The sequence below is a fragment of the Mesocricetus auratus genome, unplaced genomic scaffold, assembly GCF_017639785.1.
Source record: "Mesocricetus auratus isolate SY011 unplaced genomic scaffold, BCM_Maur_2.0 Super-Scaffold_100004, whole genome shotgun sequence".
In the NCBI taxonomy this organism is placed as follows: Eukaryota; Metazoa; Chordata; class Mammalia; order Rodentia; family Cricetidae; genus Mesocricetus; species Mesocricetus auratus.
Genome location: NW_024429189.1, coordinates 62,122,939 through 62,142,288, shown reverse-complemented (window position 1 = coordinate 62,142,288; position 19,350 = coordinate 62,122,939). Strand labels below are relative to the sequence as shown.

Here is a 19,350-nt window from a genome sequence, read left to right as displayed (position 1 = left end):
TACAAGTCATTGTTGTATTTCATGAGGTTCTCACAGCTTAGAAAGATTGATGACTTCATTTCTCTTCTGGAAGTATGCATAGCACCTTCTAGCACTATTTAAGCTAGCCAGTAGGGTTGATGCTTCTAGGTCAGCACTGGTTTATTACCCAAGTATGTAGTATTTTCAAAAATAGGTGTTTACCATCAATGCACCAAGACATGTGTTCAACTAAAAACATTACACCAGATCTTTAGAAGTTATAAATAGATAGTCTACAGAATAAATCATACACAAATATCAACATATCTTAGAATTTCAGACAAGTTTCTACATAATACGTGTTTAAATAGCCTTTGTAACAATTTCCAAATTGTATATATGAACTTCAGTACCTTGTGGTATATAGGTAGATCACCTTGTATTCTTCTTACAATGTTTCTGTATTTATCACATGCATATACAGAAATATCTTTTTTGTAACATTTCATTCTCTGAGGTTTAGTCTATTTCCTGCAGACAGAATTTTTGTAGATTTATGGCTTGCTGTGCACAAAGTTCTATCATTTGGATTTTAAAGAAAGAAACGTGTGTGTTGCTGCCTCCTGCGAACTCTGCAGCATATATCACCTGCAGTTGAAAGCCTATGCTTCGCCACTTCTTCACAAGAATTGTGTGTATGTTTGTCCTTAAGATATTTTTATACATCACATTTGGAGAGAACTTCAATATATAGGCCACCTCAATTTTTTCACAAGATAATTAAAAAAATTTGTTTTGTTTTGTTTTTTACAAGACAGGGTTTCTCTGTATTGTTTTGGAGGCTGCCAGACCAGGCTGGCCTCGAACTCACAGAGATCCGCCTGCCTCTGCCTCCGAGTGCTGGGATTAAAGGTGTGCGCCACCACCGCCCGGCAATTAAAAACTTTTTAAGGACTATAATTACCAGGTAATTCTTTTGAGATGTTTCTGTTATAAGGGAAGAATAAGAAAAAGTCCGTGAGTTTATAGATCTAGAAACAAAGGTTATGATTTGCCCAAGTCAAAGACAAGTCAGTAGAACTAAAACTAACACAAACTACTGCCTTCCTGCCAGTCTGGCTCATTCATTAGCTCTCTTGTTTCCAACACACTATAAATCACCCCCACTGCCATGGTAGTATAATTCATGTTTGTAGATTCTTAGGATGTTTAATAAAACTAGTATAATCACTGTATTATTGGTACCACCCCTTAAAAGATGTGTGTGCATACAAAAAGTATGAATTTCACTAGATTATGAAGATTTTAGAGAACAGCCATAACCACCCTACAAGCATACAGAAGATGCTCTTCTCATTACCTTGATGTTTCTGGATCTTGCTCGTTAGTTTGCTGCGTGTGAATTGCCTTGGGTTTTATACAGAAACTGGTAACTGTATTTGTGTTAAGTCAGTAAGCAGTGTTTTTCTTTAGAGGTTCCCAGCACTTAGATTTTATGGACAAAATTTTTATCTCTGGGACCAGCAAGATGGCTCAGTGGGTAAAGGCATTTCCTGTCAAGCATAACAGTCTGAATTGGATTCCTGAAGACCCACATGGTAGGAGAGAACCAGCTCCCAAAATTGTCTTGATCTACACACACACACACCCACGCACGCATGCACACAAAAGAAGTAATGCAATTAGATCTTTTAACATATATTTTATCTTTTAGGTCACTGTGTAACAGACTCTGATAACCAGTGGCTTATATTTCATGCTGCGAAAGAAAGTGAATATATGTGTCCCAACTCAGTTTATGTCAACTTGACACAAACTAGAGTCATTTGGGAAGAGAGACTCTCACTTGAGAAAAAAAATCTCCTTAAGATACAGCTGTAGGCAACTCTGTAGGGACATTTTCATAATTAGTGATTGAGAACCAAACCCATTTTGGGTGTTGCCACCCACTATTTCTACTAGTGGCAACAATGCAGTAAGAAAGCAGGCTGGGTAAGGCATGTAGAGCAGGCCTGTAAACGGCATGCCTTTATGACCTCTGCATCAGCTCCTGCCTCTAGGTTCCTGCTTGATTTCCTGCCCTGACAACCCTGCATGATGAACCATAAGCTATGAGATGAAATAAGCTCCTTCCTCCTGTACTTGCTTTTGATCACGATGTTTTATCACAGCAATAGAAACCATAACTAACACATTGTGTAAATATCTTCTGGCTGTTTAGTCTTAGGCAGGGCCTTGCAGTATAGCTCAGCTTGCACTTAAACTTCTGATCTTCTGACTTTATCTTACTGAAGACTGGGCTTATAGGAATGCACCACCATTCCAAGCCTTTTTCTTAAATTATAATGAAAACCTTTTGTCCTACATGTAATTTTTTGTCTTTTGAGAAATGAGCCTACTGACTCATATGCACGCTCTTTCCACAACTGTCTATCCTATCAGTATAGTAAGGGCTGGAAGTGTAGAGTGACAAAGGGCCTCTCTAGAATATGCAGTGCCCTGCAATAAGTCCCCAGCAAAAAAAAAAAAAAAGTGGGGAAACAGGATCCTAGCCAAATAATTCCCAAGAAAATAAACATGGTGAGAATGAACTATGGTGGATACATCTATAATCTGTTGTTCTCCTCACCCCCCACACAGTGCTGGAAATTGAACCCAGGCTCTCATGTTTGCTCAGCAAGTGTTCTACAACTGAGCTGTCCCCACAGCAGTGATAGTAAATATAATGTTTTTTCAATTTTCCATTTATTTATTTATTATTGTGTGTGCAAATACTGTGGTGAGTTGGGGCACATACCCTGTGACACCCATGTGGGGCTCAGGTGACAACTTTGTGGAGTTGGTTCTCCTTCCACCTTTATATGAGTTCTAGGGATCAAACTCAGGTCACTAGGATTGCATGTCAAACATCTTAACCCATGAGCCACCTCACTAGCCTAGGAATATAATCTTTAAGCAACAAAGTAGCATTTGATTTCTTTCATCTGAAGAACTCCCATGTAGTTTATTTATTCATTCGGGCAATACTTTGTGCTAGGAAATATTCTAGGACCTGGAAAGCAAATACCAAAGTTTCATCTCTTATGAACTTATATTCTCATTCCAAGAATTGGAGAGTGGGTGCTGTGGGGAAACAGCACAAGCATGTCAGGGACATCCCACTGAAGAATGGCATTTAGCAAAGACTTACGGGCTGGCCATGCCCATACATAGCATTAGAGGATTTCAGGATATGAAAGGAGGATAAGAGCCTCTTGTTTATTGTGTGGCAGGTTGTTTTAATAGCTAGAGCATTTGTTCCAAGAGAAAGATGTTTGGAAGGTTTTGAACAGTGATAAAGTGACTTAATTTACATTTTAACCAAATTCTGCTGAGAATAGATTGTGGTGGAGTGAGGGTAGAGACAAGAAGACCAGTTAGGATGATACTTCCAAAGAATCCATGAGAGGAGCTAGGGGATGGCTCAGAGAGAAACTGCTTGCTGCGTAAGCATGAGGCCATGATATCAGACCCCTAGTACCCATATAAAAGCCAGGTGTGGTAGTGCCCATCTCTAACGCTGGCACTTGGCGGAGGGGCACAGGGTAGTTGGAGTAGAGATAGCAGGATCCCAGAGGTTCACTGCCTAGCCAACGTAACAATCAGTGAGCTCCAGGTTCAGTGAGAGAACCTTTCCCAAAAAATAAGATGGAGGGAATAGAGGGAGTATCCCATTGGTTTTTGTTGTTTTAGGTTTTGGTTTTTTGTTGTTTGGTGGTGGTGGTGTTTGATACTTGAAACAGGGTTTCTCTGTGTGACTATGTAGACCAGGCTGACCTCAGACTCACAGAGATCTGCCTGCCTTTGCCTCCTGAGGGCTGGGATTAAAGGCATGAGCCACTACTGCCTGACTGGAAGTCTCCCATTGTTAACCTGTTTTCCACCTCTACATGCTTGGCAAACTCAAGGGCACACACACACACACACACACACACACACACACACGCACACGCACACGCACACGCACACACGCATGCACGCTCGCTCATGTGCACGCACGCACACACACACGCGTGCATGTGTCCATGAGAGGTAATATTGGCCTGAGTCAGACACGGGAGAAAAGAAGGTGAGACATGATCATGTTTAGGATAAAACAAAACATCTGTAAAAAGAAATTATGGAGAATGACAGAGAAGGCAAGGAAGTCAGCTCCTGAACAGCTGGTGCAACTTTAATAAAGGAGTGAAGATGAGTGAGAAAGCTGAGAGGGGAAAGCTGTGTGTTTAGACAGACTACGCTTGCATTGCCTCGGGACTTATCAAAAAGAGATGTTGACATTTAACTATATGAATATTATAATGGTCAGTAAAGAATAGGTTAGAAACTATGATTGTGAGCCCTTGCCACCTGCGTTGTTGTTTGGTTTTTGGTTCTTAAATCACAAGCTTGGATGGAAGTGCCTGAGTAACTGGATATAGAATGGAGAATGTATCAGCAACTAATTAGTAGGGCACTTTAGCTTACATTAGAGGCTGGGAAGATGCAGGAGAATTGGAAAGAAGAAGACATTAAGGCAGGAAAAGTGTAGGTGAGTATTTATCTATTTTCTCAATAGGGTGTCCTCTTCCCATATAACCCTAACTTGTGACAATGTTGACAAAAAATTTAACCAGGACATAAAAGTTTGCTCTCACAGAGTTGCATTTGCATAAGTCTTCCCCTTTCAGAAAGGTTGTTGGCAGAATATACTTACTACACATACATATGGTACCCATCCCTCACTGGTAGAGGGCTCTTTGAAATTTTTTTTAAGTGATTTTGCCTTTGGCAATACATTTTGTATGTTAGGAAACAACTTATGAATTCTGAGTTTGGAGAACACACATGTACATATTAAAAATGTAATTAAAAATAATTCTGTTAAACTTTGGTTTAAATGCCCTCACTATGCATAGTAATGATAAGAATTCCTGGTGCTTACATCTGAGTCCTATGAGGAATCACTAGACCCAAGGCCTAGAATTACTAAGTCTCGGGTTCCTGTTTGAATACACTGCCCTTACAATTTACTAAACTCAAGAAATTCAGGACAATTTACTAAACACAAAAAAGTAAAGCGCAGTTAGCCCTAAGTACTAACGGTGTTGACCTTGTGTTATATCCTCACTCTAGGAGAAAGGGCAAGCCTCCTGCTCTCAACTTTTACACATTTCAGAGTCCATGCGGGCATCCTGGTTCTTCTCGTCTCTTCTTCCCTCTCCTGACCCCCCTACCCTAAACTTCCTGCAGCTCGGGAGCTTCACTACCCTCAGCTTCTCATTCTCCTTATAGCCCTGCTATTTCAACTATGCACCCCTTGGTCTCTCTTTTGCCTACTCTCTTTTGTCTTTATCTCCCTCCATCCCAACTCTACTGTGCTTCTCTCATTGCTGGGCTAAGTCTGCTGGCTGAATTCAGTCTACTTTTTTATTTCTGCTCTGGACTCTTCCAGATGCCTTTGGCTGTTCTCTCTCATACATATAATAAAAACCTTCCCCTTAATCATACCATGCAGTGATCGTGTCATTAGTTTATACACGTTAGTGTCTGCTTTTTACAGAGTTTACAAATGAACCAAATTCTGGCATACATTGTGTGTAGTATACTTTTTTTTAACATGTGTATGCACCATCAGAAGTATCTGTTGAGAGTTCTAGCCAGTTATTTGTTTCTGCTCTATGACAGTAGAGATGAGTTCAGCATCAAACAGATAAATGCTCCTTACTTCCCTTGGGATAGAATTGAACTCCAGAATGTGTAATATGAAGGACACACACATGCGCGCGTGCGCCCGCCCACACACACACACACACACACACACACACACACACACACACACACACACACACACACACAGGGTCATGTGCTTTGCTGCTTTTCACTTTCTTTCTTCCCTACCTGTCTTCTGACTTATTCACCTCACCAGGGGGGAATCCCAGTGTATGCCAGTGATTGCTGACTTCAAGTGTTAACGATAGCTTCTTTCTCTTTGGCGATGCACTTTTCAGGTCAGTCAGCATATAGCCATTACTTCAGAGTTCCTGCAAAGAATTTCATTGGGCTGTAATTGCTGAATAAGAAACCTAAGGAAGCATTCCTGCTGATAGAATCATTTCTTTTGTTTTCCCCAAATAGAAGACAGCATAGGGCAAAGGAGGTGAAGCATCTTCATCAGTCTCTCAGCTCGTCCTTAGCAACCACTCCATGCTATCCCAAATCAAGGTTTTCTGAGTTCTTTCTTTAGCAATGGTTTCATTAACTGTTGTTTCCCCAGGAGTCTGCACAGGAGGGCAGTAGCTTATCTCTTCGGTTCAAATAAAGAAACCTGACAAAAATAGATTGTTGATTTGTACAAATGTGTGCACTAAGGCTTTGACTGAGGTAGAATTTGATTTCCTGGCATGGAGTGTTCATCTGATGTTTAAAAAGAGATGGTATGCATAGGACTGTCACCTGTCACCACCCCTGACACAAGGGCATCTGTTGCCAGTAAGGATTCTTCCTTCTTCTAGCAGCTTGCCCAGTAACGCTAATACTAAAACCTGAAGGCTGCCATGGTAAAAGTTTTCTGATCGTGTTTTTAAAACCTCTCATATACAAATGGGGAAGAACTGAAAGTTGTGTTTTTATTCAGAAAGTGATGTACAAAAAGAATAAATGTGAAACAAGGATATAACTTTTTAAAAAACATTCACGGGGTGTTTCTGTGTTACCTGCTTATAAAACAAAACTTGGTTTTATAACTACATAATTTTGAGTAGAAAGGTAAGGGAGAAATACCCAAACTATTGAGAGTAATTCACCTGTGTTAAATGATAGTGACCCTGCACTTGCCCCTCAAGTGGCTTAACTGAGCATCACAGAATGCTTCCTATAAGATAACTTATCTCACAGCCAGAAGAAAAGAGACTACTGTAGAGTGTAACCTAAACAGTTAAAACAGGGCTGAAGGCAAACCTTTGGAATATTCCACCTTTCACAAAGCACACTTTTCTATGATCAACTTTCCCTTCAAATTCTAGCTTCCACTACCAATCAGTTTAATTATTATGTCTTGAGAATTCACTGTATACTTGAAAGCAATATTCTTGTTTGGGAAGGGACAACAGCAAGATTTGGATGAAGCTCTAACACTTATCAGTAACTTTGAGACTATGCACTGGCCGGGCGGTGGTGGCGCACACCTTTAATCCCAGCACTCAGGAGACAGAGGCAGGCGGATCTCTGTGAGTTCGAGGCCGGGCTGGACCGACAGCCTCCAAAACAATACAGAGAAACCCTGTCTCATAAAACTGAAAAAAAGAGAGAGAGAGAGTATGTACGGAGCTAAGTGTAGACTGTGCTTCCTTCACATTGGTGTTCACAGTTAGGGTTTGTGCTGCAAAATGATGCTCTTACAGTGTCCTTCGGAGACCACAGGGCTACTGTGAGGCTAACTTTTTTTTGTTTTTTTGAGACAGTTTTTCTGTATAACAGTCTCCTGGCTGCCTAGAACTCATTTTGTAGACCAGGCTGGCCTTGAACTCACTGATATCTGCCTGCTTCTGCCTCCCAAGTGCTGGAATTAGAACTGTGCACCAACACCATCAGGCATGAGGCTAACTTCTAACAGATTCCTTGGGGGCTCAGAAATGCTGAGCAGTTGGAGCTGAATTGGTTGCTATTTCTCCTCAAAAATTGGTAAGATCTCTGGTTCCAACATCCCCTGAACATAGGCATACATGTGTGCTCATGCATGCACACAGATGCACACACACCACAGGTACACACACATAATGCACATACATGCATGCACACATATATACAGATATGCACACACTTGTGAACATACACGTACTTTCTGAAGTTTGGCCCATTCCTTAGTAACTTCCAGTGGGTCATACTAGTAGAATCTTCAGTGGCCAAAACTAAAAGACCTTGTTTTAAAGAACAGTCACACAGGAGAACTTCTTGTTCCTTTGTGACTTTTTGTGGGGACAACTCTAATAACAACAGCAGCTTATCCCATGCTCTCAATGGTCTCACTCTTTATATTTAATGCATAACAAATGAGTGAAGCCATACTATTTTAAAACTCAATTTACAGTTGAGGGATCTGATGCACAAGGATATTAAAAGTAATCCCTTGTTTTATAATACTGACAGTCCTAAAGACGGAATTTGCACTCAGGAAATCTGGTTCCAGGCTGTGCTCCTGACCATGATCATGCAAAAAGAACCAAACCTTCTTCTCAGTGACACTAGCTAGAGTTACTTGGCCAAGAGTTCCAGAGTCTTGCTCCATAACTGTGGCTGGCCTCATTCATGCTTCATGAGGCCTTCCTGATGCTAGGGTTGTATGTGTGGAATGCCACACTGCCTAAGATTTATCTTAGCATGTAAGTGATAACTCTTGTTAGGAAGTGGAAGGTAGTCTTCTAGGGACTTGGTGAACAGAATTAATGAGGAGAAAAGAGCTTTGCCTAACTTTAGAAATGACAAGGGCTCCCAAGAACTTAATTTATTCTGAAAAATCTGTCCACAAATCTGTTTTTCTCTCAAATGACTTACACTTTGACAAAGAGTATTAACTAGTTCTTTTTTCCATGACACCTTTATAAGGAAGGTCAATATTAATAACTCTAGTATTACTAGATATTGCACACAGAGAAGACGTGTTGAATTGCTGAAGCTCCCACAGCAGTTCCAGAAGCTAAGTTTCCTGCTTAGCTCGATTGTTTTACATTCTCTTACTTCTATATTTTTGGTTGTGAGCCTAGCCTTTAACGGCTGAGCCATCTCTCCAGCCCACATTCTCTTACTTCTAAAAAAGAAGAGTTAGAATTGAATTAGATGAAAACACTTTGCAGTTGTCTTTTACCTGGGACCTTGTTAGCTATAGCATTTCATTTAAATTATGAGGTTCTTATTAAGAATTTTGTCCCAAGGTTAGTCTAAGCCATAGAGTATCTTCCTTTTTACATCAGTTCAAAGTAAATGCTATATAGAAAACACTATTGTTATTGTGTGTGTGTCTGTGTGTGTGTGTGTCTGTGTCTGTGTGTGTCTGTCCATCTTTCTCAGCAGAGTCTCCCTATGTATCTCATGCTGGCCTCAAATCCTCCTGCTTCAGCATACATATTTATTTAGGGTATTGTTTTATGTTACTGGGGCCAATACTTTCTTATCTTTAACAAGAATATAACCTACCAGGAAATTAAGTAATGTTTTTCAAGGCCTGTCAGTTCTCCTCTGAGTTAAAGCAGAAGTGTACAGTGATCTAGTGAACACAGACTTTAGCTCTTTCTAAACTATTTCCTATGCTCCCCCATACCACATCAGGATGCCTGGAAATGTAGCTACTTAGACAAATCACAATTAACTCAAAACCAGTCTGTTTTTTAACTACTGGTATAAGAAAGCTAGCATTAATAATTCTTAATTTTTTAAGATTTATATTTTTAATTATGTATATGCTGTGTCTGTGTAGTACTGGTACCTGAGGAAGTCAGAGGCCTTAGGTCCCCTGGAGCTGGAGTTATAGGTAGTTGTGAAGCCACTCAATACAGGAGCTGGGAAATGAACTCTCAGGTCCTATGCAAGATAAGTATGTGTTCTTAACCACTGAGCAATCTCTCCAGCACCAACAGTCTTAATATTTAAAGCATTTGGTCTTCACTGGGCTGTTCTGATGCTTCTTACTGCTAAGAAGTGCCTCATACTAAGAACTTCCGGTTCTTCCTTCCCCTCCTCTATCTCCCTCTGAGAGCTACTGGCCTGGGTTTGTGATTTGGAGGACAAGACATGCTTCAGCTTCTCAGATGTTGCTTCCCAAGAGGGCCCAGGTCAGGGACTATTCAGGAAGAGCAGTTTTAGTTCCGAGGTCTTTTGAAGATCATACCTTACAGGTGCATCTGAGACATTTTTTATTGCAGACCCTTTAAATGATGAAATATTTTTGCTGTAGGAAAAGGGAAGAGAGGCAAGGCAATGTGACAGATAGCATCAGAAAGCTGAATCGACCTTTGCTTTGATAATATTACAGTTTACACAACCTGCATCAAGGTGAAAAATGACTTAATCAGTCCATATCATCAATATTTCATCTCTGCTTTTAATAGCCTTGCTTATTTATATCCCAATCAAGAACTGTCCCTGGGAAGTGTGGAGTTCTTCGTAGTACATTAAAGTCAGTTGGGTGTGGAGTGTTGTCTATGTTCTGTTTTATTTCATTGTTGTTATGCTTAGTTCTCTGTACTTAATTATTCACACCAGATGGTGAAAACACAGGTGGGTGCAAATCGGTACCCTCTGTCCGCCCATGGTGGAATGTCGGGAGAGACTGCAGCTCCCGTTGCTCACTGTGTCAGTCGGATTGTATTCCCCGTTGCCTCCCAGACATAGGGAGGATTCCTGCTCCTGTGGTTCAGACACCCTGTTCTTCTTTGCCTGTGATGCTGCCTTCTATCCTCTCTGTTAGAAGGACTCGTGAGTAAAGGGTGGTAGGTCTGACTCAAATTCCAGAGTATTATTGTTTTCCCTAAGAATCAGTCTCCTTGTGTCTAAAACAAAGATACTTAACAGTTTTTATAAGGGTTAAGTGAAAGGATTAAAAAAACACACAGTACTCCATAAATATTGGCACCTTTCCCTGCAGTTCCCCTTCTGTAGGCTTAGTGGATGCTTGAGAATTGAAGTTATGGCTCCTCAAAGTGTTTTCTTGGAAGGACTTACTTGGCACACCATGCTGCCTCAGCATTGTTTGTCTTGTATTTGCTATCTTCTCGTGCTGCTTGTGAGTTTCTTGAAAGCAAGAACTCTTGAAACTGAATCCTCAGCTTTGGCAGTATCTTTGCTGTATGTGAGAAGCATTTCTGTGGAAAGTGGCTCCCTCAGTCTCTAGTCACACTTCAATGTCCTGGTAATGAAGTGACTTACATATTCTTAGTAAGAAACCTGTGGCCTTCCAGTGACTCCATCTTCAGTGGCAGTGTACATAGAACAGAAAGGAGGGGGAAAGATGCCCATCCGGTGAGCCAGACCATCTGGAACAAACAGTGGCCAAGGAGAGATGTCATAGGCTGGTTATTGCCACAGCAGACACAATGATCTAGTATTCTCTGGCCCAGAAAACCGACATCAGGTGGGACTCAATACTGGGAGCTGTTGTGTCAATAGATATCCCTGATAGGATCAAATCCTTTGTCGCACGGCACAACTGGAGTGAGATCTGTCCCACTGTGTGATTCAAGAAGGCAGCCAGCAGTGCCAGGATCTCGTTCAAGACTTAACATTTGATTTTGGAACATCTTTACCTAGGCAGCTGGAATGTGCTGTCTAAAGAAAACCAGGTGACCTTTTCTCACTGAAGTCTTAATGTGGGATTGCTGCTATCACTCTCCTTCCTTGGTTTTTAATGCATATAACTTTTTAGTGAGCCCCTCACCTTTTGGTGTGTCTTTTGAGCTACATGAAACAGTAGTATATTTCTCTATAATCCATTATTCTCTGACATATCCAGACTCTACATTTCTCTCTTCTTATGGCATTTTTAGCCTCAAGGGGGTATTTTACAGTGATGGATGAAAACAGGATCTTGGGGCTTGATCTTTGTTGCCTTTCACCTTTTCACCAAAATACTCGAATCTTACATTGGCATAGGAGTCAAAACATGAATTTCAGTGCAAAATCATGAGTCACACGCATACTCTTATGGACTGATTTTTGCATTGTCACCTTTTGCTCTTGATGCTTCGGGACCTTGCATTATGAGGCAATGCGAGAGATCTTTTCTAATGTATGTGTCTGTGTCTCTTGTCATTGAGGTCATTGTCATGAGAAAGCCCTGGACAACAGCCATGACAAACAGAAATATTTTGACCACCCACAGTCACTGGATGCTGCTGGAGAAGAGCCCTCTGAACAAGGAACAGAGGAGGACCCTGTGCTTTCTGTTGAGAACTCAGGGAGGGACTCAGATGCCCTTAGGCTTGAAAGTAAGTCGATTTGACCTGAGCTGTGCTTCTGTGGGAAAATCAACTCCCAAACACCAGGCTTCCACTCTTCTCTCTTCTCTCTTTTCAAGAGCGTGTTTCCTTCTTGTAACAGCCACTCATAGAGTCAGAAGGGGGAACCATCAAATGATGAGGCAGAAGACACTGTATCAGGGAAGCGGGGTCTTCACACCCTTCCATTTACGTCCCTCTTTTGCTGGAGCAGACTTGATTCATGCATGTGCCGTCTCTCTTCTCAATGCTGTCAGCCTGTGGAGTGAATGTCTGCTGGCAGGAAGGTCTTTGTGTTCTGGAATGCCCTGTTGCTCTTGACCCTGGCCTGTCCTCAGATGCCCTTCCACTTCCCTCACCTTGACCTTCCCATCGGGAGGATACCTGTGTCCTGACCTTGTCCTTCCTGCCTGCCTGCCTGCCTGCCTGCCTGCCTGCCTGCCTGCCTGCCTGCCTGCCTGCCTGCCTGCCTGCCTGCGCATTGCCTTGCCTTGGGTGGTACCCATTCCTGTGAGTACACCAGTGACTCCCACGCTGTGCTTGACCTACTGAATTGTGTAGGCTCTTTATCTTGATGTACAGGGGCTTTAAATCTAATATGTCTGCTGCTGAACTTGACTTTACCTTTGGTCTACTTCCTGAAATGTTAGTTCCCGTGTCCCATCTTGTGACTGCAGCTCAACTCACCCAAGTCCCCTTTATTTCCTCAGTCTCTAGGACCTGTTGAAGCTCACATTTCTTCATCTACTCTCTCTGCTACTAGCTGACTCAGTCTGCCTCCACTTCTGCCTTTGCTATTAATCTGCTTTCCTAACTGTAGCCCTTTACTTTGTATATGTGCTATCTCTCTGTGTGTGCATACATATACGTACATATAGAATTAGAATTATATAGGGTGTGTGTGTGTGTGTGTAGAGGAGACAAACAGAAAGAGAACAAGGTAATGCTTGTAATTGATACAGAATTTTAAAATCAGAAGCAGCCATTGTTATGGATTTCTGGAGTGTCCAAAGAGTTGTTTCTGAAATGCAGTTCTAATTAGGTAAGTTTCCTAAACCTAAATTTTTTAGGAAGTCTCTATTATGATTCAGAAGAATCTAAATTAATGTGGACTGTGAGGCAATTTGACCTTAATTCCCTTTGTAACTACACCATTTAGCAGGAAGTACAGTATCCCTTCCTCTCTCAGGCCAGGTTCTTTTGAGCCTCTATATCTTTCACACAGACCTACAGTGACCTCTGCAAATGCTTTGCTGGGCTGGGTGTATACCTCAAATGCAAAGCTTGCCTGACACGTACTAATTCCTGGGTTTGTTTCCCAGTACTACATAAACTGGGAATGGAGGTTCACATATCAGCTACATAGGGAGTTCAAGGCCAGCCTGGTATATGTGAGACTGTCTCAAAAAGGGAGGGAGGCAGGGAGATAGATCTTATGCATTTCCAGTGTTGCCTCCTCTATGAAGGATTCACAAGAGTTTTCAAACATTTAAGAGACTCCATCTTCTATCTTTTTTTCTTACATCTTACAAAACACATTTTGTATATTGAAATTTGTTTGTGTGCCTTGGCTTCCATCAAATTTTGATCTTTCACTAATTTTTTGTTGTTGTTTTAGGCTTATTTTTATGCAAATAGGTGTTTTGCCTGCGTGTATTTTTGTTGCACCACATGCATGCAGTTCCTGTAGAAGCCAGAAGAGGGCATCAGAACCCCCTGGGGTTACAGAGGCTTGTTCTCTAGAAGAGCAGCCAGTGTTCTTAACTGCTAAGCCATCTCCCTAGCAGTTAAGATTTATTTTTACTATTGTTTCCTGTGTGAAGTGTTTTGCCTGCATGTGTTTATGAGTATCACGTGCTTACCTGATGCTCCTGGACTTTGAATCTTTTTAATCTACAGTTATAGAAGATTGTGGGCCATGTCAGTGTTAGCACTTCTGCAAAAGCATCAAGTACTCTTTAACAGCTCATCTAACCCTCCAGCCCCATAATTCTTGTTTGTTTGTTTGCCTGTTTGTTTGTTTTTCCTGAGCTGGTCCCTCACTGTGCAGCCTTAACTGTCCTGGAACTCTCTATGTAGATCATGCTGGGCTTGAACTCATAGACTTTCACCTGTCTGCTAGCCAAGTACTAGAACTAAAGGTGTGCCCCACAATACCCAGCATACAGTTGGGTAGTAAAAATAAATGTATGTGGGAGTAAGAAAAAATAAATATATTTATATTATTTTTTAATTATTTGTATGTGGGTATGTGCACATAAATGCAGGTGTCCACAGAAGCCAGAAGAGGATGTCATGTCCTCTGGAGCTGGAGTAACTAACAGGTGGTTGTGATCCACCTGGCATGGGTGCTGGGAACTGGACTAAGATTGTCTATATGAGTACTCTTAACCACTGAGCCCTCTCTTCGATACCCAGGGTTTGAACTTTTTACATACCATGTCCTATGAAATCTTACATTTGTTAATTGAATATGATGTTTGTCTTGTGTGGATTGAATTCAAATATTTACCAGGTAGGGTTGGTAGGATGGCTACTGACATCTGGATGATCGGAGTTTAATTCTCCAAACCCACATGGTGCAATGAGAGAAGTTATCCTTCCACCTCCAAATGCATGCATGTACACATGTGTGTACACATATACAAATAAATAAGTAAAATGCTTAAGGTGAATACTAATACAATATCTTTTCTCCTACTATGAAATATTTAGAAGCTTCTCAGGGAGACCACCAATGAATGGTGTGAATGATTGTATCTTTTCTCCTCACTGTGACCTTCCCCCTTATAGATTTAGAGAAATAGTCAGTTCTATTAGAAAGTATTAGACTTTAAGGAAACAAAATCTTACTTGTCAACTCACAAGATTTTCCTTAAACTAGACAGCCAGTTTGCTCATTTTCATTCTGGATGAGTCTTCACTGATGCCTGGCAATCTTGTGTCTTTTTTGGCACCAGTACACCCACACAGTTCCATGAACATCCTGAGGTTGCTTGGACTGAGATTCATCACAAATGACACTGAGTCATGCTGAGGGTATTTTACCCATTTATAGAAATGGTCCCTACTCCATTTACAATTCTGTAGTATCTGGGATATTTATGACTACCACATTAGTCATTATTTTTCTCTAGGACAATTCAGAGTAAAATTGGACCACAATTTTGCCCCATCTCGCTTTTGTATAACGCATCATTGACTGAGACAACGGTCACCTAGCATTTCTGTATCTTCAATTCCATGTTCCCCATGTGTTTCTATTCAGCCCCCATACTTAGGATGAGCCATAGTTACCCTGACTGGGACAGGGAATTTCTTGGGCCTCTTCAGCATCATGCAGACTTACTCAGGCAAATTCCTTTTGTCTCTGATAATTCTGCTCAGTGTGAGAGGAGTGAACACCTTTAGGCACTCCCTTTTCTGGATCATGTGTCAATCTCCTACAGTTCTGTTTTGTGTCATCAAGGTACCAATAACATGCCCACAGGAGGACAGTTTTCAGTTCACATGTTCAAATCAGTAGGCTTCCTCTGCTGTGATGATCGGTTATAGTAAGTCATGCTTATTACCACAAACACATAGTAGTGTGTTCTCAAAGACACAGCCAAACGTAGACATTAAAGACATTTCGAGAAGTCTGGTTTTGGGAGAAAAAAACACAAATACTTAATCCTCTCCAGTGACTATTAACTGTGATGGTAATTCCTGTCTTTGTGTGATATTTTATAACTTATACAGCATTATGCATCATGTACTAATTTGTGAAATAGATATTATTAAGCTCATCCTATAGATGAGCCAGTTAAGGCTCAGAAAAGTTAGGTAGTGCCCTCAGATTGTCAGTAGGTGGCATATCTAAAATTCATATTTAGCCTCCTGATGCACGGGTTCTCTTTATTAGTGGACTTTAGAAATAGAGGTTTGATGGGTGAGAACATCATTCTTAGTTAGTAAGGTAATTTTAATGATGAAAATAGTTTACTAGGAGAAGTACAAAGATGATCTCAGAATAAAGGTCAGTCTTGGTTAAAAATGTACATCTGGCCACCTTATACACTAGCATTTCTCTAGATGAAAGAGCATGTATCCTTCTTTAAAATTTTCATTTTGCTAAGAGTGAAGATGATGCCGCTGATTGACATTTTCAGATCACCGTTTAGTGCTTGTTTCCCTGGTCCACAGATCCTCATTGGCAAGCCATCACTAGAGAAGGAAGACATGGGGGTTGTGGTCAGAGACACGAGTATCATGACCTACTTCCACCACCACTAGGTGTGAAAGCTTGAGCAGGCCACCTCCCTAAGCCAAAGTCCTTAGCACATGGAGGCACCTGTTAGTTGAAGAAGCCCTAATATTGGTACCAGAGTAACCTGGGGAGATTCCCATTTCCTGGATTGTCGTCCAAGTTGTTGCTCCTGCTGTACTGACTCACACAAAAGAAGAGAGGGCACCACTGTTGTGTGCTTTGTTTTTGTTTTTTTCTGCCCAGAACTTACCATATGCCTCCCTGCCTACCTTGGAGTGAGTGCTTTAATCTAGGCCTTGCTCTCTGGTTATCACCCTGAAGTTTGTTTGGTACCAGTGCTTATGTCATTAAGTCCTCAGCAGATCTTCAGCTTTGCAACTTGACTTATAATCAGATCACTGACATTTAAGGACACTGGAACACCAGACATTACTGCTCAGGGCTCTATGCTGCTTGCATCGTAATTTAAAACCAAGTTACTCTGTGTCCTGTATATGGTATCATTATTAAAAGTAAATATACATGGTGTTCCCTATAGTCCCAGTACTTGAAAAGCTGAGGCAGAAAGAGTCATAAGTTTGAGGCCAGCTCCAAATGTATAGCAAGTTCAAGGCCAGACTGGATGACATGACAGACCCTGTCTTCAAACAGACCAGTTCAGTTTTGGTGCTCCATTGGCTAGTACTTCTCTTACCACACCATAGAGGAGACATTTAAGTCAGACCTGAAGTGTCGGACTTCCATTTAAAACATTGCCTTTAGGCTGTTTACTGTCCATGTACTTTTTGTGAGTCTAGTGCACATCTTTCTGTCTTTTGCTCCTTAAAATACACTCGAGGCCCCTCATCTGAAATTGGAAATGCAGTTTCTTACCTCCCTCACGTATTTTCATTCCCATTTTGGTGTTCCATTCCCTGTCAGTAGAGCCCCTAGCAAGTCACCCACTGGCTTCTGTGGCTCCCTTGGACATCTGACCTCCACCTCTCCTGAGGAGGTCAGTGGCCTTGCTCTGTTGCTGTCATGCTCTCATAGCTTGAAGGGGGTTATTCCTGCCCACTCCACTCCTCCACATCAGTTCGGTGTACTCACCTCCTTCAACATCTCCTCTGATGTTGTGGCACCTGGTCTCATCACCACCCGTAGAATAGTCTCACTGAGACTTCTCAAAGTCTTCCTAGCAGAGTATTTGTTTAGCTGATTGTTCTTAAGCTGCCGTTCTCACCATCGCAACACCCTCAGTTCCTCTGTCCCTCATCTACCATGCTTGGACGACTTCACCATTTCTCTCTCTGTTAGCATAGTCTCCTTTGGAATCTCCTAATCTAAGGTCCCTAGACTTAAGCCTGAATTTAATGCGCATGTGTTTTGAAACATTGAGAAATCACACTGAGCTGTTTTCATTTAAATTGGGGCACATATGATAATCTTGGTTCTCAGCACCTCTACTCTCTGTGGTTCTTGACAGAGCACCTAACATGGCTGAAACTTGGTGTGAACCCACGTGACCCTCCCTGTGGGTACTCATGTTCTCTTCCACGTCACAATATTTATCCTCCATTTCCTATGTGAAAATAGTGCCTGGTAAAGAAGACGAAGGAAAGCTGGAGGCGTGGGTATCAGTCTCTGTTGCAGTTTATATCACACCATCTGCCCCATGGGCTGCAAGCCTAGAGTCTACTCCTGCTGCTTGCTTCCAGCGTTATTTAAAATCTGAGATTCCTCTGCAATCCAGACCTGCCACCACACAGAAGACTGTATTTCCAGCTGTGTCGGACATTTGGGACAGTGTCTGCATGATGATATCCCAGCCCTCATCACACTGCTGTGACCAGCAACAAATGTTTGAATGAGTTATCTCATGAATGCATTAAATCCTAACTCTATCTTCTCTCCCTCTCCCAACTCCACTTCTGTAAACAGTATTCTGTTTTTATACTCAGATTGGGAACTGACATCCACCTCATAGAGAAGCCAACTATTTCACATAAGACTTTAAAATCTTGAAATCATCTTTAAACTTACCCTATTTTTCTTCCAAAGTTCTTAGCAGTCCCAAAGTCAGTGTCCTTTGTTCCATGAAATGCCTTTCTGGTCCCATGTTCTGTCCTTTACTGTCCCTTGCCACCCACGCCTTCACCAGCTGACTCACTACTCCTGGACCAGGGCTATCACCATCCTCATAGCTTTCACAAATCCCATTATTATTCTGCTGAAGGAACAAGAGGTTCCTTTTGTAGAACCCCTCTTCCAGACTCCACCAGAGAGTCTTACTGTCCCCAGCTTCCCTCTGAATTGTCTTGCTGATTGCCTATTCACATGCTTTGTTCTAGTTAACTTGCAATTAGTAGCACCTTCACACATGTCTTCCTTATTCCTGGGTACATATCTGCTTCAGTCCAAGTACCTGAGTCAGTACGCATATGCTTTTTAGAAGGTTTCCCCCAGGCTGCTTCTCTGTCTAAACCCTGCAGCAATTCCACCTTTCTCTGGGAAGCATTGTGTGATTGCATTCAGATAATTTTGTCTTATAAAAATTTTTAATTGTCTCAAGCATGTATAGCTTTCCAAGCTTATTATTGATTGATTATATTTAATTTGTCAGAGTCAAAATCTTCATGTGCTTTTTGTTCCCATCAAAGTAGTTTATGACAGAGATAGACGCATGCCTAGGAAAAGCTAAATAAATAAACACTAGTTTCCTTCATCCACAACATGCAACCTATTTGCGAGCCCCCATCTGAAGAGGAAATATAAACAGTGTATGTGTTTAGTGTTGTTCTCTAAGAACTGCTGTCACCCTGGCCCAAACACCCTTTGCAGTGGCTCACTGGATGCTAGCAGCAGAAGTATTTCTTCACTTGACTACTGGCTTCCATTATGAAATGCGCTCGCTCTCTCTCTCTCTCTCTCTCTCTCTCTCTCTCTCTCTCTCTCTCTCTCTCTCTCTCTCTCTCTCTCTCTCTCTCTCTTTGGTAAGCTGAAGTTAAGCATATGTATAATAATACTAAGTGTGTCCGTATCCACATGACCAAAGTAGTGGGAAGCAACAACTTTGAAAACTTAGACAAATAACTTTGAAAACTTAGACATTGTACAGGTAAACAGCACGGAGGCTTTCACATAATAGCCAGGACT

The 19,350-nt window shown here is 41.5% G+C and overlaps 1 protein-coding gene across 7 annotated transcripts in view; it reads left to right on the top strand.

The window, feature by feature from the left end:
- Ttc17 (tetratricopeptide repeat domain 17) overlaps positions 1 to 19,350 on the top strand; it is a 105,747-nt gene that overhangs the window by 49,226 nt on the left and 37,171 nt on the right. For 4 of the 7 annotated variants that reach the window (XM_040745907.1, XM_040745908.1, XM_040745911.1 and 1 more), the window contains exon 17: positions 11,787 to 11,957. The exons of the other annotated variants lie outside the window; for them this stretch is intronic. In XM_040745907.1, coding sequence (XP_040601841.1) covers positions 11,787 to 11,957 — 171 coding nt within the window. The remainder of the gene's footprint in view (positions 1 to 11,786; positions 11,958 to 19,350) is intronic. 7 annotated transcript variants of the gene reach the window in all.